Raw genomic sequence first — 22335 nt, forward strand, 5'->3', positions numbered from 1 at the left:
TCTGCTACTGTAACAAAAAGTAGGCTCCGAGGTTAAAAATGATCATATATGGAAAAAGCTGCAGACACATGAAGGGGCATCTGGGTTGCAGGTGGCAATCAGGGTCCCATGCTATCCCAACAAGATCCTGTAACAGCTGGGGTTTCATACTGTCTCTCAATTAACAAGGGGAAAGCTAAGTGCTTGCTACTCCAGGAGAAAACTACAAAGTACTGCTAGGAACCCCTCTTCCTCACGTCCCTCCAATTACTATGTTCATGTGCATGTATGTGGATTTTTTTTTAAATAAAATGTTTTATGTGCATTGGTGTTTTTCCTGCATGCATGTCTATGTGAGGTGTCAAATCCCTAGAACGGAGTTGCAGACAGTTGTGAGCTGCCATGTGGGTGCTGAGAATTGAACCAGGGTCTTCTGCAAGAGCAGCCAGTGCTTTTAACCTCTGAGAAATCACATCAGTGCAGCCAGCTTACTAAGGACTCTTTCAAGCCAAACCTTTTCATTATACTTAGAAGGTAAGAAAGAATATGGGACATGGGAAAGAGAATCTCCTTAGTACCAAGGAAGTCTGGCATTAAATTTCTAATTCCTGATCTCTAAGACGGATGGAGAGAAGTTTACCAAATGAACAAACTCAATGTTCTGTTCAAGTACCAGAAGGTCCCCTTGCTTGCTCCTCTGAAAACTGCCAGTTTCTAGGATGACCCATTTGCTCACCGGAAGAAGAAACTAGTCTATTTTACAAGAAAACAAGAATCAAATGCCCATTTTTTTTTTTTTGCCAGCACATCCACCCTCCCCGTCCACCCCCATTTATTGATTGATTGATTGATTGATTGATCCAGGGTCTTTCGTAGCTCAGGCTGACCTTGAATTCACTATATAGCTAATACTCTCCTTGATTCTCACCACCCAAGGTACACCAGCACATCGGCTTCTAAGACCTACTCCTGGTTCTCTGGTGGTGGGGATGCCGCATGTGCATGTGGATCTAGTGGTCAATCTCAGGTGCTGTTTCTCAGGTGTCGTATACCGTGAGGTTTTTTGAAAGACAGATCTTCAAATGGAACTAGAACTGGCTAAGAAGGCCAAGATGGCTAGCCAGTGTGTCTCAGGAATCTGTTTGCCTCTGCCTTCCAGGCAACTAGTATTACAGAAGTGTGTACCCCTACTGTGCCTCACTTTTTGACACAAGTTCTAGGGATCGAGTTTAGGTATGCACTTTTCCAACTGAGCAATCTCTCTCCAGCCAAAAGCACCCCGATCTGGTTCTGTTCAAGTTATTTCGAAAAACCAAGTGTTCTTTTGGACAGTTTACATTAACACAGGTAAAATACAAACAGTGTCTTAGAAACCATATCTGAGATAATGCCTGACATCCTTTTGAATATCTTTTTGCTGCCTCCCATTTGGTTCATGCACCCAGGACACCCATCATTAAACAGTCAGGAAATGGATTCAGCTGCACCACTTGTGTTAATGAGCATAGCTCACCACAGATCTGAGGTTAACTGCTCAGTCTTGGCTGAGGAATTCCAGAAGCAGCCCTTGGGCTGAAGTCACAGGATCTATGGCTGGCAAAGAGGGACTTCCTTCATAAAGGCACTCTGAAGAGTTGTCGGTTTTGATAAAATGTCCTGAGTTCCTTTAAGAAAAAGCACCACTGCCAACACAGCCCCACGCCAGCCAGGGTGCCGGGCACAGACGCGTGGCAGCACTCACCTCATATCTTTTTTTGATTGGTTTGAAACCAACTTAACAAGCTGTTGTATTTTTTTTTAAAGATTTATTAATTTATTATGTATAAGTACACTGTAACTATCTTCAGATACACCAGAAGAGGGCATCAGATCTCTTTACAGATGGTTGTGAGCCACCATGTGGTTGCTGGGAATTGAACTCAGGACCTCTGGAAGAGTAGTCGGGTGCTCTTAACCGCTGAGCCATCTCTCCAGCCCAAGCTGTTGTATTTTTGTCACGTGGTAACAGTGATCATTTAAGAAAGGGATAGGGCAAAGGATCGGCATTACAAGAGCTGCTATCCACGTCTCTGTGCAGGGCACTTTGTATTTCACTCAGCCACCCCCCAACCCCCCAATTAGCCTCACTCTGAAGACTGGTCCTCCTCCTGCCAGTTTACTGAGGCTCACCACCAGGGCTCCATCTCCACAGTCCACCCCAGGTTTCATGTAGTTCAGGTTGGATTCAAACTGGTATTTCTGACCCTCCTGCCTCTGTCTTCCAAGTGCTGGGATTACAGACAATACCACCACACCCAGCTCAGGTTGAGGATTTTCTTTTCTTTTCTTCCTTTCTTTTAAAAGACAGGGTTTCCTTGTGTAGCCTTGGCTGCCCTGGAACTTATCCTGTACACCAGGCTGGAATTTTCTATTTTAATTTCTTACAACTTTTTTTTTTTCCCTTTTCTTTTTTTCGGAGCTGGGGACCGAACCCAGGGCCTTGCGCTTGCTAGGCAAGCGCTCTACCACTGAGCTAAATCCCCAACCCCTACAACTCTTGATTGTATGCATTACTACCACTAGATTTTGAAGACACAAAAAACTGATGTCTGGAGAAAGCCCGAGTTACATGCCCAAGTCACCTGGTGACTAGGTAGTGAACCCTGGGCAAAAGCTCAAGCCCAATCTTGTTTATTATCGTATAAAATCTTCTCCATTATCCTATAAAATAGTATGAACTGAGGAAAACACACACTGTACTGAGTTAGGTACACAAAGCTCAGTTTTAGATGATTATTGTGATTTTGAGCAATCTGGCAAACAAGCGTGGCTTAGGTTTCAATGAGAGGACTGGACAAACATGAGTTTGACACTGTGTGGGGCATACTCAAAAACCCCACTGGCATAGTACACTTGGGGCCAAAGACCAGCTGCACTAGTCTAGAATTAGAAATATATATGCTGGGTGCTGGTAGTGTACACCTTTAATCCCAGCACTTGGGAGGCAGAGACAGGTAGATCTGAGTTCAAGTTCCAGGACAGCCACTGGTACACAGGGAAACCCTGTCTCAAAAAGGGAGGGAGGGACACATACACACACACACACACACACACACAGAGAGAGAGAGAGAGAGAGAGAGAGAGAGAGAGAGAGAGAGAGAGAGAGAGAACATTTGAGTAGCAGTGGCTAATCACATGATAAATGTTTTTATTGGATATAAGGGTTTAAGTCTCCAAAAGCTGCCTCACAACCCACTCCTGTTGTAGGAACAGGTACAACCCCAAACTTCATGACCTTTTATGGCTTGAGACGACACACCTTGGCTTTCTACTCTACAATCATCCAGTTTTTCAGGTGTTCTGTTTCCTACAATTCTGATGTAGTGTTTGAGTCAGACCGTCAGTGTGCCTCACAAGCCTGGTTTCTACAGCACACTCACAAAGATAAGCATTCCATCAACCTAAGTCCACATGCCTTTAAAGCCCCATGTTCTCGAACTTGACTAAAGGACCCATCTAGTCAGCATCTCTTGGGAGAGAAGGGGGTTGCCTGCAAGTGTAGCAGTGTCTCCTCAGTTGACAGTTTTTCCCCTAGGATTGCTCTTCTCCAAGTATAATCCTGCTAGAGATGGGAGTCGAGGATCAGCCTACTCAGTGCCCTTGCCAGTTCCAAGGAAGCAGCGGGGCCAGAAGAATTTCCTCACGTGTTTCCAACGTGTTTCATGAATTTTATTGCTCATCTGCCATGCAGATCAAAAGCGCTGGAGCAGGTCCAACTATTTCACACAGAATCTCACACTCCAGGCTGGCTACAGCTCCGAAAGCCTTCATTCCTTCACTTGAAATACTGCCCAGTGTTATTTTGGGATGTGACCTGATAGAGGAAGCCCACAGGGACACCATGACGATAGCTGTCCCAGCTGTGATTGGTCGACCAGCCCTAGAGTGTGCCAGCATGGGTTTGTCAGGCTCTGCTGACAAACAGAATTCAGCAGCTGATACCTTCTCTTCACACCACAACAAAACCATGCCTGAAATCAACAGTCCATACCCTCATGGTGGAGGTTGGGAACTGGGCTCTCCAAGAAAAGAAAAGTCCACAAGATATACCATGAGCTGGCTGTCTGGTGAAGCCGTTAGATACCAGTACAGGGTTAAAGAGTAGGAAGACAAATGGCCTACCCACAAAACTATGCAAGGAGACCCAGCAGGCAATATTTCTGCATCTACCTAGCCATTAAGAGTCTCTCCTGGTTTTGTATGGTTACTGCCAGGTAAAACACTCATCAATGGAACAATAGCTAAGGTCTGAGGGAGGCCACTGCTCACTTGCATGTGATCTGCTTGGAGGCATTGGGTGTGAAAAGGACAGAGAGGCAGGTAAATCCTACACTGTGGGGCAGGGGTGAGAGGCGCTGAGAATTATACCCACAGCAACATGTCAGTTCCCCTACCCAAGCCTAGTCCCACAGATCCAGGGACATAAGGAAATTGTTCCCATGTTAGAGAACCTGAGTGAATCCTCAAAAACACAGGAGAGATGTGGAAAACCAGGCCAGGGCAGAAGGTAGGATGGGGTAACAGATTCAAATGATTCAGGGAAATGAACCACAATTAATTACTTACAACAAATTTGGGAGGTTTAGACATGGTGATATATGTGTATAACCCTATCACTTGAGGCAGAGGAAGAAAGACTGAGAGTTCGAGGCCCATCTAAGCTACACAGTCACACTCTGGTCTTCAGGAAGGTTGTGTTTTGTTGGCGTCACAGTTCTCAAAAAGCAACAACAACAACAACAACAACAACAACAACAACAACAACAACAACAACTTTCTTAAGCACACACTTACTCATCAAGGGCAGCGGGCCCGACTACTATCATCAAACACTTCTAGAGGAACGGAGCAGTGCTGACACAACACTGGGGATGCGTCAGAGAGCGCAGAACAGGCGCTTGGTCTGGAATCTGCTGGAGATTCACACCAACTGTCTTCTAACCCCGTTACCAATCAAAAGGATATGGCTTAAGATGGAGAAATCAAGATATTCCCGTCTTCTAGAAGGAGCCCCATCTCAGGTGGCTGTAAGTCTTCATACTTCTTCCTTGCTCAGCTCTGGGACCCTTTCAAACCATAGGAAAAGCAGGGCTCGTTTAGGGGCCTCATTCCCCAGGATAAAAGATGGGGCAGTCAGTTCCTTACTGAAGGAAAGTCAAATAGCTTCAACACCCACATCCCCAAACCAGGCCAGAGAAATGCTCCAACAATAGGATAGCAGACTCCTTCAAACACACACCAAGGGGGAGACATGGCTCAGAGGTTAAGAGCCCTGACTGCTCTTCCAGAGGTCCTGAGTTCAATTCCCAGCAACCACATGGTGGCTCACAACTGTCCGTGATGGGATCTAGCTGTTCTAACTCACCTAAGCAAAATCGGGAAGTGGGTCTGATTCAGGGTGGAGGCTGAGGGCTTGCTAAAGTGCAGAGGGAGGAAAGGAGACTGCTGTGCTGCTCACATTCCTGTGGAAGGAGCTCCTGCAACAGCAGCTTAGCTACTGCAGAAGCCATTGATCTCACAGGGGTCAATATCTTGCTCCCACCAATCTTCTTAGCTGGAGGTTTAATCACATTGAATGTTTCTGTTCAACATCTCTACAAGCACTCTCCACCCCCCACCCAAGAGTTAGAAAAGGAGAGGATGTTCTCCTTCACTGTCCTTATCCTAGGAAAGGCCCCAAACCAGCTCAGTGGGTAAATGCAAACTGAAGGAGCGAAGGCCTGAGGCAGTCTACATAGGCAGCAAGGAAAGACCCAGTCTCAGGATGCCTGTAGCTTACTGCCAGGCACTCCTGTAAGGACCAGAGCTCCCACAGGTCAGTAACTGGTTGAATTTACTCTCTGGTCTCTTATGGTCCTGATGTTACTTGGTTACCCCATATACATGGATCCAGTCTCTCTCAAAGGCTTCTCATATGAACTAGAGAGAAACGTCTTATCCAGCTAGTAATACTAACAACCTTGTGGCCAAAGAAATCCACAGTATTTTCTTTAAATCATTAGTTAATCACCAGCTAACAGACTTATCTGACAGGCAGATGGGGAGGGCCTGGGTTGGGCAGTGCACATCTCAGAAATAGGGCCATTATAATCCCAGCAAGAAACCCTAACATTACAAAGCTAGAAAAGGCCAGGAGCAGCAACTGCTTATCTTGCCAAGGTCAAGCCTTGCCTATTATAGGAAGGCCAACTACACAGTGCCTGTTCCATCAAGACCACCAGCTACGATTCCTGGACTTAAGCAAGGACAGTTCTGGGTCTCAGAAATGTACCAGGGGGGAGGATACTGACTTAAGCGTCCACATCATCTGACTCTCCCCTCAGAACCACAGCAGCCAGAAAGCAAGGAGGGTCGTCTGGGGAGGGTGATACGCTGAACGTGAATAGTGACTGGGGACTGAGGGTCTCTGGTTTTGTAAAGTTCTAAAATTATATTAGCCAGAGATCTTCACTACCACAGTCTAGATAAAAGTTTGAATCCTTAGGTAGAACAAGTAGACCTGGTAATGGAGAATAGACAAGATTCTGAAGGAAGAAAAGAAAAGGCAGCCACCAACCTCAGTATCTTTAAACCGGGACAACAATGCAAGGAAGCCTCGGTCAAGTTCTAGAAGACGATGTGGGGAAATCCAAACATTCTTATTATGTCCTCTCAACGTGCTTCCTTTCATCTGAAACCTGGCTTCTCTCCTGCTCCCAAAATGGTGGCAAATTACCTTAACTCATCTCAGTAGACAATATTGAGCATTCCTTCTACATCAAGGCTGGCCTTAAGTGACAACTGTGCTGATTCTCGAGCTCCTGTCTTCAATCTCTAGGTTCCAGCTGCAAAGGCATGGCTTCTCAGCCTCCTCTGGTAAGTGTTAAACGGGGAAGGAGGCTGCTAGCTTAGAGGGTGATCATGGTAATCAAAGATTATGTCACAATACTTGTCAGTTCCATGCTGGTGCGCGGGGGAAGAGGAACGGGCTTAGGACACAGGAGATGATGGATAAGGACTGGCTCCTCAGAACGGCACCAGAACTGCTCGGACTCAACACACCTTCCAGGCAGAGCTCCAAGTGTCTCACTTGATATGGGAAAACAACTCCACAGAAAGCCTCTGGACTAAGTTTGACAGATTCCCAACTTAACTAAAGGGAGTCCCAATGGTTTCTCTACAAAGTATTTCTAGGTAGACTTGGCTTATTTCCAAAGACCCAACCACCTCATCCCACCCCGACAAACAAAAATAACTTGGTGATTATGTATTTTGGGGTTGGTGTTCTGGGTTTGGCTGGTATTTTCTATAGAACATTATAAAAACATCAAATGAGAGGGAAAAAGAAGAAAAATGAATGAATGTAAGCCAAGACAAGGCAACAGAATCATCCCTACACTGTCAGGAATCTCACAAGATTCTTGGTTTGAAGGACTTGCTCCTTCCAGAGTTAATGCCATGATCTGTATCTTCTCATCTTCATTTCTTTCTGGGTGAGCCCCAAGCCCCCCCTCCCTGTGTGTGAGTGCCTGTGTAGATGGGAAATGGGAGAAGCTGCGTCAGCACAGTTAATACTGTGTTAGCACGGTTAATACTGTCTCAGTTCTCCATCCCCCGCAACTGTGAATGTTAAAGAACTAGAAGCTACATCTTCAAGAACTCAGCCACTGCAGACAGTAAGCTCCACGTCCAGTTAAGGCAGTGCAGACCAGAGTTCCATTTCTTCCGCTTGTTTCTGTAGGAGCATTTTGGTTCCAGGCTTGACCTACGTAGTTTTTGGTGGCAGCAACTACTGCTTTATGCTGTTGAGGTTTTGAGACAGGGTTTCTCTGTGCAACCCTGGCTGTCCTGGAACTCACTCTGAAGAACAAACCAATCTCAAATCACCTCTGCCTCTCAAGTACTGGCATTAAAGGTGTGCGCCCTTACCTCTGGCTGAGACTGCTGCTTTTTGATTCCTGGGTCACAGATCTTGGGGGAAGGGGGGAACCTCAGGGCCAGTCAGACAGTGCTTCTGGGTCAAACTGAGGCCAAAGTGACTGTTTCTGACTGAAGTCTGCACAGCACCACATCCTAACGAACTCAAAGTCATCATTACTGAACGTTTTTCTACAACCAACCCATGATACAGCCCTAAACACTCTGCTTCAGTATATAAGGTGACCCATCAGAGAAGCTATGTAGGAAATAAAACAGACTCGATCACAAAGCTTACACTCCCAAACAAATGCTTTTCTTGGGAGGAGGAGGGGAGCCCTTTAAATATATCGGTCCAGAATGGCCTCCTTCCTTTCTTCCGTTTTTTACAACTTCCCTGCACATTCTCTCCCATTCTCAGTTGGAGAGAGAGAGGGGGGGGGAGGGAGAGGGAGGGAGGGAGTGTGTGTGTGTGTGTGTGTGTGTGTGTGTGTGTGTGTGTATGGGAAGGTGCATAAAGACTTGAACTAGTGTAGTAGGCCTTTTAGTCCCCGCACTATTAGGAGTCCCAGGCAAAGGCAGCTGGATGGATCTATTTGAATTTGAAGCCAACCTTTCTACATAGGGAGTTCCAGGTCAGTCAAGGCTATGTATAAAGATAATGTCTCAGAAAGAAAAACAAAACCAAAATCCACCAACAAAAAGACTTGAACTGTTCTCTTAAGCAGGACCCCTTTTCATCCTTATGTTCTCTTCGGCTGTTCAGAAGACAGTGATACCCACCCACCACCCATTCTAGACTCCCTAAGAGATGCTTGCACTAACAGGGTACCGAGTGTCTTCCTCAGAGGTAGGAAACATGTTTCTAAGCACCAGCTGCAAAAGAACAAGGAACAGCAGTCCTAATAACCTAGGACATCTAATGAGTGAGTGGAAGATAGCCCCAATTATTTTTCTTAAGTTTCTGGTCTAATTTCCTTTAGCAGGCTGGGGATGAACTGAAACACAAGTCGCAGTTATGTGGTGAGCTTCATTGGGGAAGGGGGTACTTCCCATCAGCCCTTCTAGGTACGACCACCTCAGGAGCCACCATATTAAAAGGTCAGCTGCTTCTCAGGCTGAAGCTATTCTAAAGAAAACAAGAGGGTCCAGAGAGAAGAATCTGCATGAGACACAGGCAGGAAGTGTAGCTGAGCCACCGAAGACGAGAATAGAAACAGGAAGTGGCCCAGGGACAGCACGCAGTTATGTGTGTGTAGCACAGGCTCCGGAAGGCACCAGCAGGATCTGAGCTAGAGCGGGCTGACTGAAAAAGGATGGCGAGTGAAGGTGTCTATGTGTGTGTGTCTTTGTCTGTGTGTCTTGGGTGGGGGTGGGGATTCCCTTTCAAGGACACAGAGAACGCTCTGGTTCAATTCTAGGTGCTGCCAGGTTTAGATCACCCCTTTGCTTACCAAAATATTCTGTCAGTATCTGTCACCCTTAGGAAATAAAAACAGCATCATTAAAATCCTTCAATTCTCCCCAAAACTTTAACCATTCATGGGATTTGTTGCTCCTCCCCAAAAGATAGCAAAAAAGACGGCTTAAGCTTAACTAGGTAGCAACATGTAGGAGTCCTTTCAGGAAAGCTTACTGAACACATACATAAACTTAGCCGACAGCATAGATCGGAGAATTCGAAGTCTTCGAGCAAACATACCATGCATGGTGTTATGCCAACACCAAAAATGAGAACCAAGTTCCTAAGAAACTGCACTAGAAACCTGCTGGGTCATTAGAGACAAAGCAGAACACAGAGCCACGCCCACAAACTGAGCCCTTAGGAGGGAGCTGGATGTTCCAGGACAGCCTGGGCTACAGAGTTCTGGATCACTGTGAGTTACATAGCAAAGCAATATGGATAGACACAGAGAATGACTGTATCTCAATCAATCAAAAGAAATAACGCAGGATGGGGTTCGCAGGGTGGGTGGGGTGGGTAGGGTGTGTGGGGTGGGTGGAGTACTGGGGTGGGGTGGGACGACACAACAAGACACAGACGACACCTGGGAATTATGAGGGATTTTAAGATTGCAGAGGAATGCTAGGAGCTGCAGCCCTGAGGACATCAAGGTCTCAAAAGCATCCATAAAACAAGTGATGTAATCTCACAACCAGAGACTATTTAAACTTTATTATACTTGGTCAGGAACTTGTACTGTACACTCAAGTTCCCAGCCTGGTATTTCCTCATTTTCTTTGAAAATTCCTAACTCTGGGCTTTTTAAGTCATTAGACCCATGGATAACTTAAGGTGTCTAGAGTAATACCAGTCAAGGACTTAGAGGCAGAAGCAGGGAAGAGGTAACTACCCACCCCATCTCTTGAGTTTCATGTCACCCAAGGCTGCAGAGTGAGACCCTGACTAAACAAACTAAGCAGTCCTAAAGGACCCAGACGTCTATGACACAGCCTTCTTCCTAAGGCAGAAAAGCTGTGAGCACAGAGGAGCAGGGAACTGGCTTGAGATATGTCTCATCAAAATGGCTGCTGAAACGAGACCAGACAAGGACTGCACCACCAGGCATGCTAACTTGGAAGGGGGACCTAAGACAAAGAACCACCAGCAACTAAGGAACAGGAAGAAATACGGACTTCTCCATGGAAAAACACAGCAACTGGTGATCCAATGCTGAATTTCACTCCTGAAAATATACATATAGGACTGGAGAGATGGCTCAGTGATTAAGAGCACTGGCTACTCTTCCAGAGGTCCTGAGTTCAATTCCCAGCACCCACATGGCAGCCTACCACAATCTATAATGGGATTTGATGTCCTTTTTGGCATGCAGGCATACATGTGAACAGAGCACTCATACATAAAATACACAAAAATGCAAAATAAAAATCTAGAAAACATACACAGGCAGGTGATGATGGGACACACCTTTAACCTCAGTAGTCTAGGAAGCAGAGACAGAAAATCTGTGAGTTCTCTGCCTGTCAGAGCTACAGAGTGAGTTCCAGGTGTACAGAGAAACCCTGTCTCAAACAAAACAAGCAAAGCCATACAACCAACATTACATAGACTGAGTAGGTTGAATTTATAAACAAACAAACAAATAAATCCATCCATCTATACATACATACAAGGGTCAACTGGCCGAGGTGCCTGTTACTTAACATATCAAAGTGGACCTGGCAGCCAGGTTCACCCTACCAGCTACAAGGTCCTCCTGGCCAGCATACCCTGTCCTTTATCCTGATTTCTCCAACCCAATAGGCTGAGCTGCTCTTCACTGTATAATCTATAATGATTTTAGTTACTAGCTCTTTGTAATTTTGTTAACTTTAGACCTCCTGGTTGCTGCTTCTGGTTCCCTGGTTTCCCCTCTCCCCAGCTCAAACGGTCATGTCCACCCTGGACTCTCTCCGAGGTGCCTGGCTTTGGCTGTGGTCTCCCACACATCTATAATAAACTTTCTCCTCTACCCCAGCATGACCGGTCACGTTCCTTTCCCCTTTCATTTTCTTCAGTATAGATACAGACAGACACACATCTAACAGCAAGTAATCAGAAAGAAGATGCGCATCTGAAATACATCAAAGGAGGGTGATATGAGGGAAGGTTCGGAGGGAAGAAGGGGAAATGATGTAATTACATTATAGTCTCAAAAAAGGAAAAAGAAGAAAGGCCAACAGATCAGGGATAGGGCAGGTAGAACTGTCTGCATCCTCCGGCAATTCCACAGATGATATTCTGAGTAGTAAAGAGCGGGTTTAATTTAGCATTAACCAGGGGGCTTTGTTCCAGACCAGAAGTTCTCTAAGACAGGGAGGGCTCACTGCTATCCAAAACCCAGGCGGTGAGGACCCAAACCCTAGCCAGGCCTATTCTCCGAAGTTCTCTAGATGACTCCTCATTCCAATGGCTTACCCTGGGAGACAGCTGCCCAGTGGCCCATTTACATCTCCTCACCTGTGACTTACAAACAAAAGTGAAAGGGAGGCCAGAAAGATGGCTCAGCCTGAGGGGTCTGAATTAGATCTCTGGTCCACTTAGTGGAAATCCCAAAAATTGTTCTGACCCCGACAAAGCAATGTGGTATTTGGGAATCCATGGGCACAGACTTAACAAACAAATCCAATTTCTAAAAAGCGAAATCCATTTACTGTCCTTCCCACCCAAGGACAGGCCTACTGATACTTTATACTGCAGAGCATGACTGTAGATGGTGTGGTGGCTCATCCCTGTAATGCCAACACTGATGTAGAGGAAGGAAGATCTGAGTGAAGGTTGAGGTAAGACCAGGAGCAGCTCAAAACTTAGGAACATTGGCTGTTCTCTGGCAGGACATGGTACCTCACAACCATTTGTAATTCCAGTCCAAGGGGAACCTGTGCACATCCTCCTGGCTTCTGCAGGTAGCTGGCATACACAGCACTCATGTGGTACACAGATGCACATACAAAACCACCCCTACACATAAAGTAATACATTCCAAGACAGTGGCTGGAGAGACGGCTCAGTGGTTAAGAGTACCAGCTGTCCTTTCAGAGGACTAGGGTTCAATTCCCAGCACCCACATGGCAGGTCACAAGTTTGTAACTCCAATTCCAGGGGATCCAACATCCTTACACAGAAATACATGCAAAACGCAGATATATGTAGAATAAAAATAAACAATCATTAAGAAAATGCAAAACACTGAAACATAGAGGGGTCTCTTCTCAACAAACAGCAAATGACTAGATCATCTATGGCAGTATTATATGGGTGGCATGATAAAGGAAATGTTTCATTTGAAATGAGAGTTAGAGCCAAGTTCTGACTCTGAACATTGTATTTTTCACATGACACAGGAATGGGTACAGTTCAATATACTGTAGCTGTCTGCAGGTGGCTAGAGCCACCTTCCCAGACCCACTCAGTGCTATCTAAAGATGGTTAAAACTCCAAGGGGGGGGCTGGAGAGATGGCTCAGCGGTTAAGAGCACCCGACTGCTCTTCCAGAGGTCATGAGTTCAATTCCCAGCAACCACATGGTGGCTCACAACCATCTGTAAAGAGATCCGATGCCCTCTTCTGGTGTATCTGAAGACAGCTACAGTGTACTTATATATAATAAATAAATAAATCTTAAAAAAAAAAAAAAAAAAAAAAAAAAACTCCAAGGGGTAAAAGAACCAGGTATGGGGGTGCGTGCCTTCAATCCCAGCCCTTTGGAGGCAGAGGCGGGCTGATCTCTCTGAGCTTCAGACCACCCTGGTCTACGAAGCAAGTCCAGGACAATCAGGACTATACACAAAACAAAACAAAAAAGGAATTAACATAAACAAACAAACAAACAAACAAAGCAAGCCTCTGGTCCTGTCAGACTTGACTTTAATAAATAGACCCATGCCCGCCAAGTAGGGACCCAAGATTCAGATCTTCAACAGCAGCCTCTTAACCCAAGTTCTCAGACAGAGAAGAATGACCTCCATAATCTAAGCCGGTTTTCTTTTTCTCCCCTATTCCAGCACCATTACCCTTTCCTCTTCCACTGTGGGGCAGGGGACTTGGGCTGACCCCGCCAGCTCTCCTGCTCAGTACCTATTAACAGTTCTCCTCATTGCATGTGTAGTGCCCAGCGTACTGTAGTACCCAGGAGGCAGCTGCAGGATGATCGGTAGGTTTCAAGCCCGCCAGGGCTGTCTGAGATAGAGGAAGAGTCGAAGGGACAGACAAGGCTGTCCTGCCATTCCTCCCTGTGTTCATTTCCATTGCCTATGTAGAAAAGATCCCAATAAAAATGCTTCATGACAAACCACCTGTCTGTTTTCCTTGATATAAGCTTGATACAGACTGTTTTCTCTTCTCCTTTGGCTCCCGAAATATCCAATCCTGGTCCTATGCCGATCTCTCCATCTCTGCTGGCTGCCTCCACCTGTGACTACAGGCATTGTTCAGGGCTCCATCTGGCTCTGTTCTCTATACTCTAATCATAGCCGCTAAGGTCTACTTCATTTCATGGTTTAACTATTAACTATCAAGCAAGACAGCTCTCCAGCACTACCTGAGTAATCTTGTCAGAGCTTTAGTCTTTCATCTCTGACTAGTAATTAGCCATGTCTCCGGACATCTTACTAAAGCTAATTATTCTAAACCAGAAAATGACACTTAACTTGGACTCAACAATAAGTTTCCCCTGTTAGACTTAGGTGATGAGATCATTTCCCTCTCTTCTCTCTCCCTTAGAAAGATCTTATCAATCAATCAATGTCTTTACATTTTGCACCAAGTACGATACATCTATTTTCAAACTTGGGAAATTCTTTCCTGAACAAGACCATGCAATTTGATAGAGGGGGCAGACCCTTGTACCTCTCACCAGAATTAAATATAACAGTTTAACTTTTACTCCCGTGATCTCAGACCCTGGCCTTTCCAAGCCATAGAGAACAGCAACAATTTAAAGGAAACCCCAAGCTCAACGCTTATGGTCTAATGTTCATCCTCTACAGTACAACTCACTCTAGGAACCTGTCGGAGCCTGAATGTCTTCAGTGCACTCTTAGTGACCTCTGGCCTTGCTAGACTTTTTCTTACCTCAGGTTCATCTACCTCCAGTGCATACTCGACTTGTAGAACTCACTATAGAGATCTCCTCCTCCTGAGTGCTGGGATTAAAGACATTATCTCTCTATCCGACCATCATTTTTTTTGAGACAGGGTTTCTCTGTGTAACAGTCCCAGTCATCCTGGAACTTTCTAAGTAGACCAGGCTGGCCTTGAACTCAGAGATCTGACTGCCTCTGCATCCCAAGTACTGGGAGTAATGGTGTACACCACCATGCCCAGCTGGCTTTTTTGAGATAGGGTCTCACTGAGTTATCTGGGCGCTTCTTGAACTTGGAAGCCCTTTGCCTTGGTCTGCCAAATAGTTGAGATGACATAAAGAGCGCATGCCACCAAGGCTCACCTACGCAGACACACACGAATCACTGACTCAGCAAGCAGGGGCAGCGTCATCAAGTGCTCCAGGCTTCTCTCCAGAGACAGGGAACTAACTTACCTGGGAAAAATACACCCCATAGAGGACAAGGGGGCCGGCGCCCACCAGGGAGAGAGCACTTGCTGCTCTTGCAAGGTCTCATTCACCTGCCAGCTCCCACAACTCCACAGGGACAACCTCCTCTGGCCATGGCAGGCACCAGGGACCCATGTGCTGCACATATATACATGTATGTAGACAAACACTCATACACATTTTTTTTAAAAATAAACAACCCTTTCTCAACCCTGGGCATGTGTGTCTGCAGACCCAGTCATGGAGAGGCTGAGGAGATGGGGAACTCAAGACCAGCCTGTGCTATGGAGTGAGACTTTGTGTCTAACACACTAGACATGTCCACATGTCCACCCTCTATCCTTCAGAACATGAAGGACCTTATATGTCACAACACTAAACCTATAGACAACAGACAGTCAGTCAAGAGGTTTAAAGAAGCAGGCAGTACATGACCAGGTCCCTTTCCGCACCCCTCTGGTAAACTATTAAAGATAAACTTGAAGGGAAAGGGGAAAAAACAAAAACTAAGCAAGACACCAGTGAGAGGTTAACAGAGACCTGGAAGAGGAAGAAGGGAAATGGAGAAAACAGAAGAGACAAAGGCTTGTCTCTTGCGCCACAGCACAACTGTGAAGAGCAGAGGACAGTTCTGTAGAAATCCCCTTGTGCTTCAGCCAATTTCTGGGGACTGAATTCAGGTCACGGCTGTGCAATACTCTGCTATGACACCTGTCTGCCTCTCGAAATCTCTTAGGTAGATTGTAATTTAGGGGCCCATTGGGCAGAAGAGCTCCTGGGTGGCTATGCAGTGAGGGCTACCCTAAGCGAGGAATCAGCTGCTCCAAGGTCGCAGCTTCAGGGCAGTCTGTCTAAGCTGGGGTGTCATGAAGGGGAGCAGAGAACCCAGAGAACAGCCTGGGTTGACCTTCAGCAGGTGCTGTTCACCTTGGTTAGAGATAAGGTCTCTCCCTGGCTAGAACTGGCTGGATGAGGAAGTCCACATCCTTTTGATGGCACCTCCCAGCATTAGTTTTGTAAGCACTGTCCACTATTCCTGGCTCAGTTTCATGGCCACCAGAGCTCAGACTCAGGCCTGTGCTTATTGTACGGTAAGCCGTTTACATTACCTGAGACTCCCCAGCCACTTTCACTGTTCTCCATGCCCTTCTTCCTCCCTTTTCTTTAACTCCTCTCTTTCACTTTCTTGGCTATTGGAGGCAGAATCTCTCTGTGTAACCTTGCCTGTACTGGAACTCACTCTGTAGACCAGGCTACCCTCCGACAGAGATTCTCCTGCCTCTGCCCCCAAGTGCTGGGAGTAAAGATGTGTGCCACCACCACCCAGCTGCCTTCTCTATTTTCAACTCACCATCCACCCTCCAAATCCCAAGACAAGCAATCAGCAGTCTAAGTCCCCATCTCTCTCAAAGCTGCTACAGTGGCCACCTAGACTAGTTTTAAAGGTCAGTGTCTCATGTAAACTAGAACCATCAATACCAACTAAAAAAAAATTGCAAACTTTGCATACATACCCAATGAATCGATCTTTCAAGTAGGGCTCAGTAATATTTATTTTCATTAATTGACAGATAATTTTTAATGCAGGCTAAAAATGACAAAGTTAATTATCTTCCCTCACTCAATGGGGCTTGTATTCTTGTACCCATTTTCCATGTCTCATCACCAGCACAGTTTCAAGTCTAAACAGAAGTTCATGAAAGTGTCCCTGTTTAAAATAAAGTATACGGGTTGGGGATTTAGCTCAGTAGTAGAACACTTGCCTAGCAAGCACAAGGCCCTGGGTTCCGTCCTCAGCTCCGGGGGGTGGGGGTGGGGAATACATTATTCTGGGAAACCACCACACTTGTCTAAATAGCTCTTAAAACAATCAAATACCCCCATCAATGAAAAGGTAAGGCCTCTTTAGATATCCTCCATGCACAGACCTATTCAACCACCCCAGACCTGAGGCTACAAGTATATACCAAGTACCATGTTTAGCTGAAGAGAACAGAAACTCAGACACAGACACAGAGACAGAGAGAGAGTCGCATGCCCAAAAGAATGTGCGTGCATCATGAGCGTGTATATGCAGGGAGTGTATATGCAGGGAGAAGCGAGGTCAGAAGAGGGCCGAACTCCCTGGAGCTGCAGGCACAGGCTCTTGTGAGTGCTTGATAGGTATGCAGGACTGCCCAAATAGAATCTTTTACAACCCAGCCAGTGATGTCACATGACCTTAATTCCAGAACACACAAGGCAGAAGCAGGTGAATCTCTGTGAGTTCCAGGTCATCTAAGGCTATACACATAGTGAGACCCTGTCTTAAGCACCCATCCTCTTCCTTCAAAAATCAAACAGCACCACAGCTCCAAGTTAATCACAAGTCGGACTTCAGTTTTTAGGACACTCTCTTACAATTCTGCCCCCAGGAGGAAATTAAAGGCCTCACCTGCCCCTTACAAGCACTGTCTTGACATAAACTAGCAGCTAATTCACAGGATGGATACCACATCGTAGCCTCACTTCCTAAAAAAATACTCTGGAAACCAGGAGTCCGGGCCTGTCCCGTCTGCCGTGATCTAGCATTGAAAACAACCTAGTAATAGGACCAAGTCATCCCATACAGTATACACAGCAATGTTGTTGGTATTTGCTTACTTTAGGGAATTAAAATTTAATCACAACATTACTCCCTTTTTCCCTCCCTCCAGCATCCCATATCCCACCCGGCTTCATTTTCAGGGCCCCCTTTTTCACTAATTATTTATTATGGGCAGTTTCCAGGCTCACTTTCTCAGTAAGTTGAGAGCCAATAACACATGCTAGGTACCATGACAGTGATAATCAAGGCATCAAGTCAGCCTGAAGTAAACACGTGCTAAATACATTAACTTAAGCCAGGCACAATGGCTTGTGGATATAATCCAAGCATTTGGGAACTTGGGCTACACAGTGAGTTCCAGGCTGGTCTAGGCTACAGAGATCTTTCTAAATACAAAGAAAATTATAAAAATAACCTTGGGCCAGGCAGTAGCAGCCTATGCCTTTAATCCCAGCACTTGAGAAGCAGAGCCAGGTGGATTTGAGTTTGGGGCCTGTTTGAAACCCCATCTAGAGGTTGTAAGCACTGGCTGCTCTTCCAGAGGACACAGGTTCAATTCCCAGCCCCCACATGGCAGTTTACAACTGTCTGTAACTCCTGTTCCAGGGATCTGACACCCCCATTCACTCCAACGTACATGAAATAAAATTAAAAAGAGAAAACCAGAAAGATAAGATAGGAAGAACATGTCCTTTTTTTTGTTTTTTGTTTTTTTTTTTTGTTGTTGTTTTCGGGTTTTTTTTTTTTGTTGTTGTTGTTGTTTTTTTCCGGAGCTGGGGACCGAACCCAGGGACTTGGGCTTGCTAGCCAAGTGCTCTACCGCTGAGCTAAATCCCCAACCCCTTGTTTTTTTTTTTTCTGGAGCTGGGGACGGAACCCAGGGCCTTGCGCTTCCTAGGCAAGCGCTCTACCACTGAGCTAAATCCCCAACCCCAACATGTCCGTTTTTTACCTGCTACTCTAACATGTAGCAGGTAAAAACCACTGGTCTTAGATCATATGAATACAAGGCATGGGGCCACTGACAAGCTGCCTACTCCCCAGAAGCTGCTGTTTGAACAAATGGACTATACTTTTCTAGGTTAGGATGGATAAGTGAGCCCAGAAAGCTATGCATACATGACTTTGCACCCTGGTCTCCAGACACTGAATTATTTGCTATGCTTGCTTACATCTACATATTACAGGGATTTTCTCCAGTCAACAAAAAACTGCACTTGCTTGTGAAGCCATCATAGCAGTTACTTATGATACCTTTGCACTTGAGGAAATGACCTTTAAAGGTATGGACCAGAGTAGAAGAGAAAGAGTAGAGAAGCGGTTGAGAAATGGGTGTGCTATGTACAAGGGTGAAAACATGAGGGTCTAAGTGCTGTCCATGCTCACACAAGGAGCTTGACAAACATGCCTTACTTTACACTTACAATTAGAAAGTGTTGTTAAGGGGACAAGAATCACTGTTTCTGTTGCCTGGGTAATGGCATACTAGGTTTTAGATTTTATATTAAAATCAGTGAAAAGTTAACTCACCAGTTGCAGAGCTGGCTCGGCAACTAGCTAAGAACACTGACTGCTCTTCCAGAGGACCCAAGTTCAATTCCCAGCACCTACATGAATGCTCACAATTGCCTGTAACTTCAGTCCCAGGGGACATAATGACCTTTTTTAAAATATCTCCAGGCACTGTGTGCACGTGATGAAAGACATACATGTAGGCAAAACACACACACACACACACACACACACACACACACACACAGAGAAAAAAATCAACTCATTAAATTCATTAAATGCCAGGTAATTGCTTCTAGATGATTTTGATATTATTATCTGAGAAAAAATTCCTCAAATGAATGAACAAAGATCGCAAATGGAGAGGAACTATCCGGTCAGTCAGCCCAGCTCTGTCCCCTTTTAGGGAAGGGGTGCCACAGTGGCTCGGTTAGTGTTTTGTCAACCTGACATAAGCGCCATCTGGGGAGAGGCGCCTCAGGTGAGGAAATGTCTTTGTTAAACAGCTGCTGGGGAGCTCGCAGACTTGACCCGTGTGAGGGGTGCAGTCCACTGTGGGTGCTGCCACCCCATGTGTCCTCCATGCCTCCCCTGCTGAGCTCCTTCTCTGAACTTCTCATCAGGATGGGCTATAAACGATACTCTGAACTGAATCCTTTCCCCTCCAAATTGCTTCTGGTTGTGGTGTTTCTCATAGGAACAGACACTGGACTAAGATAACTAGCAGACTTACACCTCCTTTTTATAAGCGGCTAAGGAAAGAAAGAGTCTTGTAGAAACTCTGACTTCTTTCTTCTTCAGATGTGACTGTCTCCTACCCTCACTAGGTAAATCTTTCCACAAACAAACAAACAAAAAAAAGAATAACCACTTTTGCCATTTTAGAACCAGCTGAGGCCTACGCCAGCACCTGTTTACCTGTTTGCTTTGTTTTTGTTTTTTTTTTAATTAAAAAAAAAAAAAAAAAAAAGGCGAACAAGCCACAGGTGTCTGACCAGCTCACCTATATGGAGTCTTCCGCCACAGAGCTACTCAGCCGCTTTGCCAGGTTCCATAATAGAAACCTAAACCTGGAAACAGTACTCTTCCTTCGGATCTCAGAAACACAACTCTTCCTGACTCCTGGAAGGTTAACTTCAGTCTGTATAAAACAGATTAACATGCCTGCCTATACCCTTTCAGAAAAATATAAAATATTTTTCAATCAAAAGGTTATCAGATCAAGGCTAACCTGGATAACAAAGAGAAACCCCATAACTACAGTCACCAGAATCAAGAAACCTTTTGAAGGTCAGCAATTCATAACGCTGACAGAAATCCATCAATCTGAGCTCCTGACACTATACTATAACAGGGCACTGAAATTAACTGCGCACAACAGATAAGGCAGGAGAACAACAGCCACACGGAAACTCTGCTTCAAAAAAATAACTGACAACAAAAAATAAGACCATATGCCATGCTCCACAAAGCAAACTGCACAACCCAAGTAGACTCAACCGTCTGAGACAGACTTACTGGAACCAAGGATGGCCTTCAACTCAGCGAGTCTCTTCCCTAAGGTTCGCCAGTGCTAGGATTATAGGCTTATATAAGCCACCATAAAACTCCTCAAGATTTTAAAAGACTTACCTAGGCATATGTGATTGAACTCCCAACTTCTAACAGAAACAGAATTTACAATGGCAAATTTTCTACCTACCAACTTATGATTATGAGATCTGAAAGAAACCTATTTAATTTCTGGCCATGAAATTTACTTTCAGAGGATTAGACTCTGCATAACTGTTGTAGGGCCATGAGCAAACATTCCCACAATAGGTATCAAGCAGTTCCTGTACCCAAGATGACTACAGGACAGTATGTCACCATACATCAAATGTTCTTCTCTCTTAACCAGCAATATTAATCACCACCATCTAAAGCAGCGTAGGGTCATCTCAGATATGAAAATGAAGGCCCAGAAAAGTGATGTGACTTTGCTACAATATATAAAAAGGTAGTAGAATTAGGATGCAGACACATATTTTTCAAACATACATTCTCGAGTGCTGTTGTCATACCGGTGTTACAGCACACATGTAAGGTTAGAGAAAATCAGTTCATCAAGCTCAGTAAGTAGTAAGGGAACCATCCTGACAGGCCGCCTCTAGAGAGAACAATGCCTTTCTCAGAGTCTGGTCAGTAGATCCCACAAGCAGGCATTTGATTCCCTAACCAAGTATTTAGGTATCAAACACTCTAGTAGATAAAAGCACACATTCAAACAAAACCATCACCAGAAAAAACACTTCTGCTCAACTCACACTCAGTGAGACTCAACTCACAATGCAAGCTTCAATACACTCAGGTCCTAGCTCTTGAACTAATGCTAAGAGAGCTGGTTCAGCAGTAAAGAGCTCTGGATGCTCTTGCAGAAGACCTGGGCTTGACTGCCGACACCCAAAGCGACTAACAACCATTTGAAACTCTAGTCCCACGGGATCTAACAACATTTTGTTCTGGTCTCCGAGGGCACCGAGCATGCATGTGGTACACAGGAATGTATTGAGCCTAAAACCCATGAAAGTAAAACTGAAAATAAGGTTAATTTTTTGCAATTATTTTTGCACTGTGATAGACAACAGCCCTTTGAACATCTACATTTGCTCTGACCCTTATATTATAATTACTTTATGAATAAGAGGCCCAAAACTTTTAGAAAACAAAACAAATGCAGTGAGTGAAGGCAGAGGGAGGGGGGTGTGAGGCCAGGCAGGGTTACACAGTAAGCCCCTGACAAACAAAAGAACAGAGCAAACACTGGGTTTGGCAGTCCACATACGGGCCTAAGTTCCTAAGTGCTCTGGAAGGAGCAGAGGGTCAGGAATTGAGGGCAGCTTTAGGCACATGTAGAGTGAAAATTAAACCAGGAAACTGGAGACTGTCTCAAAAACAAATAACCCTACACACAAATCACAAACCTATCCCTGGATAAACAGACAAAACATGTTCTACAAAGTCAAGTCTATGAATTCCCACTCAGAATTTTGAACATCTCAGATCAATGCCACCGAGACACGTGAAACCTGGTTTAGGATTAGTTCCTCTCTATTCCACCCCCCTTACAGGTCTTGGAAATACTCACAGGCAAGCTGGAGGGTCTTGACTGAAGACTCAGGTTCATATCTTCTTGCCCTCCCTTGCTGGAGGTCATCGAGGGGGCTGAGGATGCCTGAGACCCAAATGAATCTTGAGAAAGCTCCTGTAAGGAAACACAAAAGAGCT

The 22335-nt window shown here is 45.3% G+C and overlaps 1 protein-coding gene across 5 annotated transcripts in view; it reads right to left on the reverse strand.

The window, feature by feature from the left end:
- Nucleotides 1–22335, reverse strand: part of Arid1a (AT-rich interaction domain 1A) — a 77278-nt gene that overhangs the window by 17893 nt on the left and 37050 nt on the right. For 4 of the 5 annotated variants that reach the window (NM_001401279.1, NM_001401278.1, XM_063287285.1 and 1 more), the window contains exon 4: nt 22196–22312. In NM_001401279.1, coding sequence (NP_001388208.1) covers nt 22196–22312 — 117 coding nt within the window. Of the gene's footprint in view, nt 1–6733; nt 22168–22195; nt 22313–22335 lie in introns of those variants that run through there. The other variant, XM_063287286.1, reaches the window with a different exon arrangement.

Source organism: Rattus norvegicus, chromosome 5 (assembly GCF_036323735.1).
Source record: "Rattus norvegicus strain BN/NHsdMcwi chromosome 5, GRCr8, whole genome shotgun sequence".
Taxonomy (NCBI): Eukaryota; Metazoa; Chordata; class Mammalia; order Rodentia; family Muridae; genus Rattus; species Rattus norvegicus.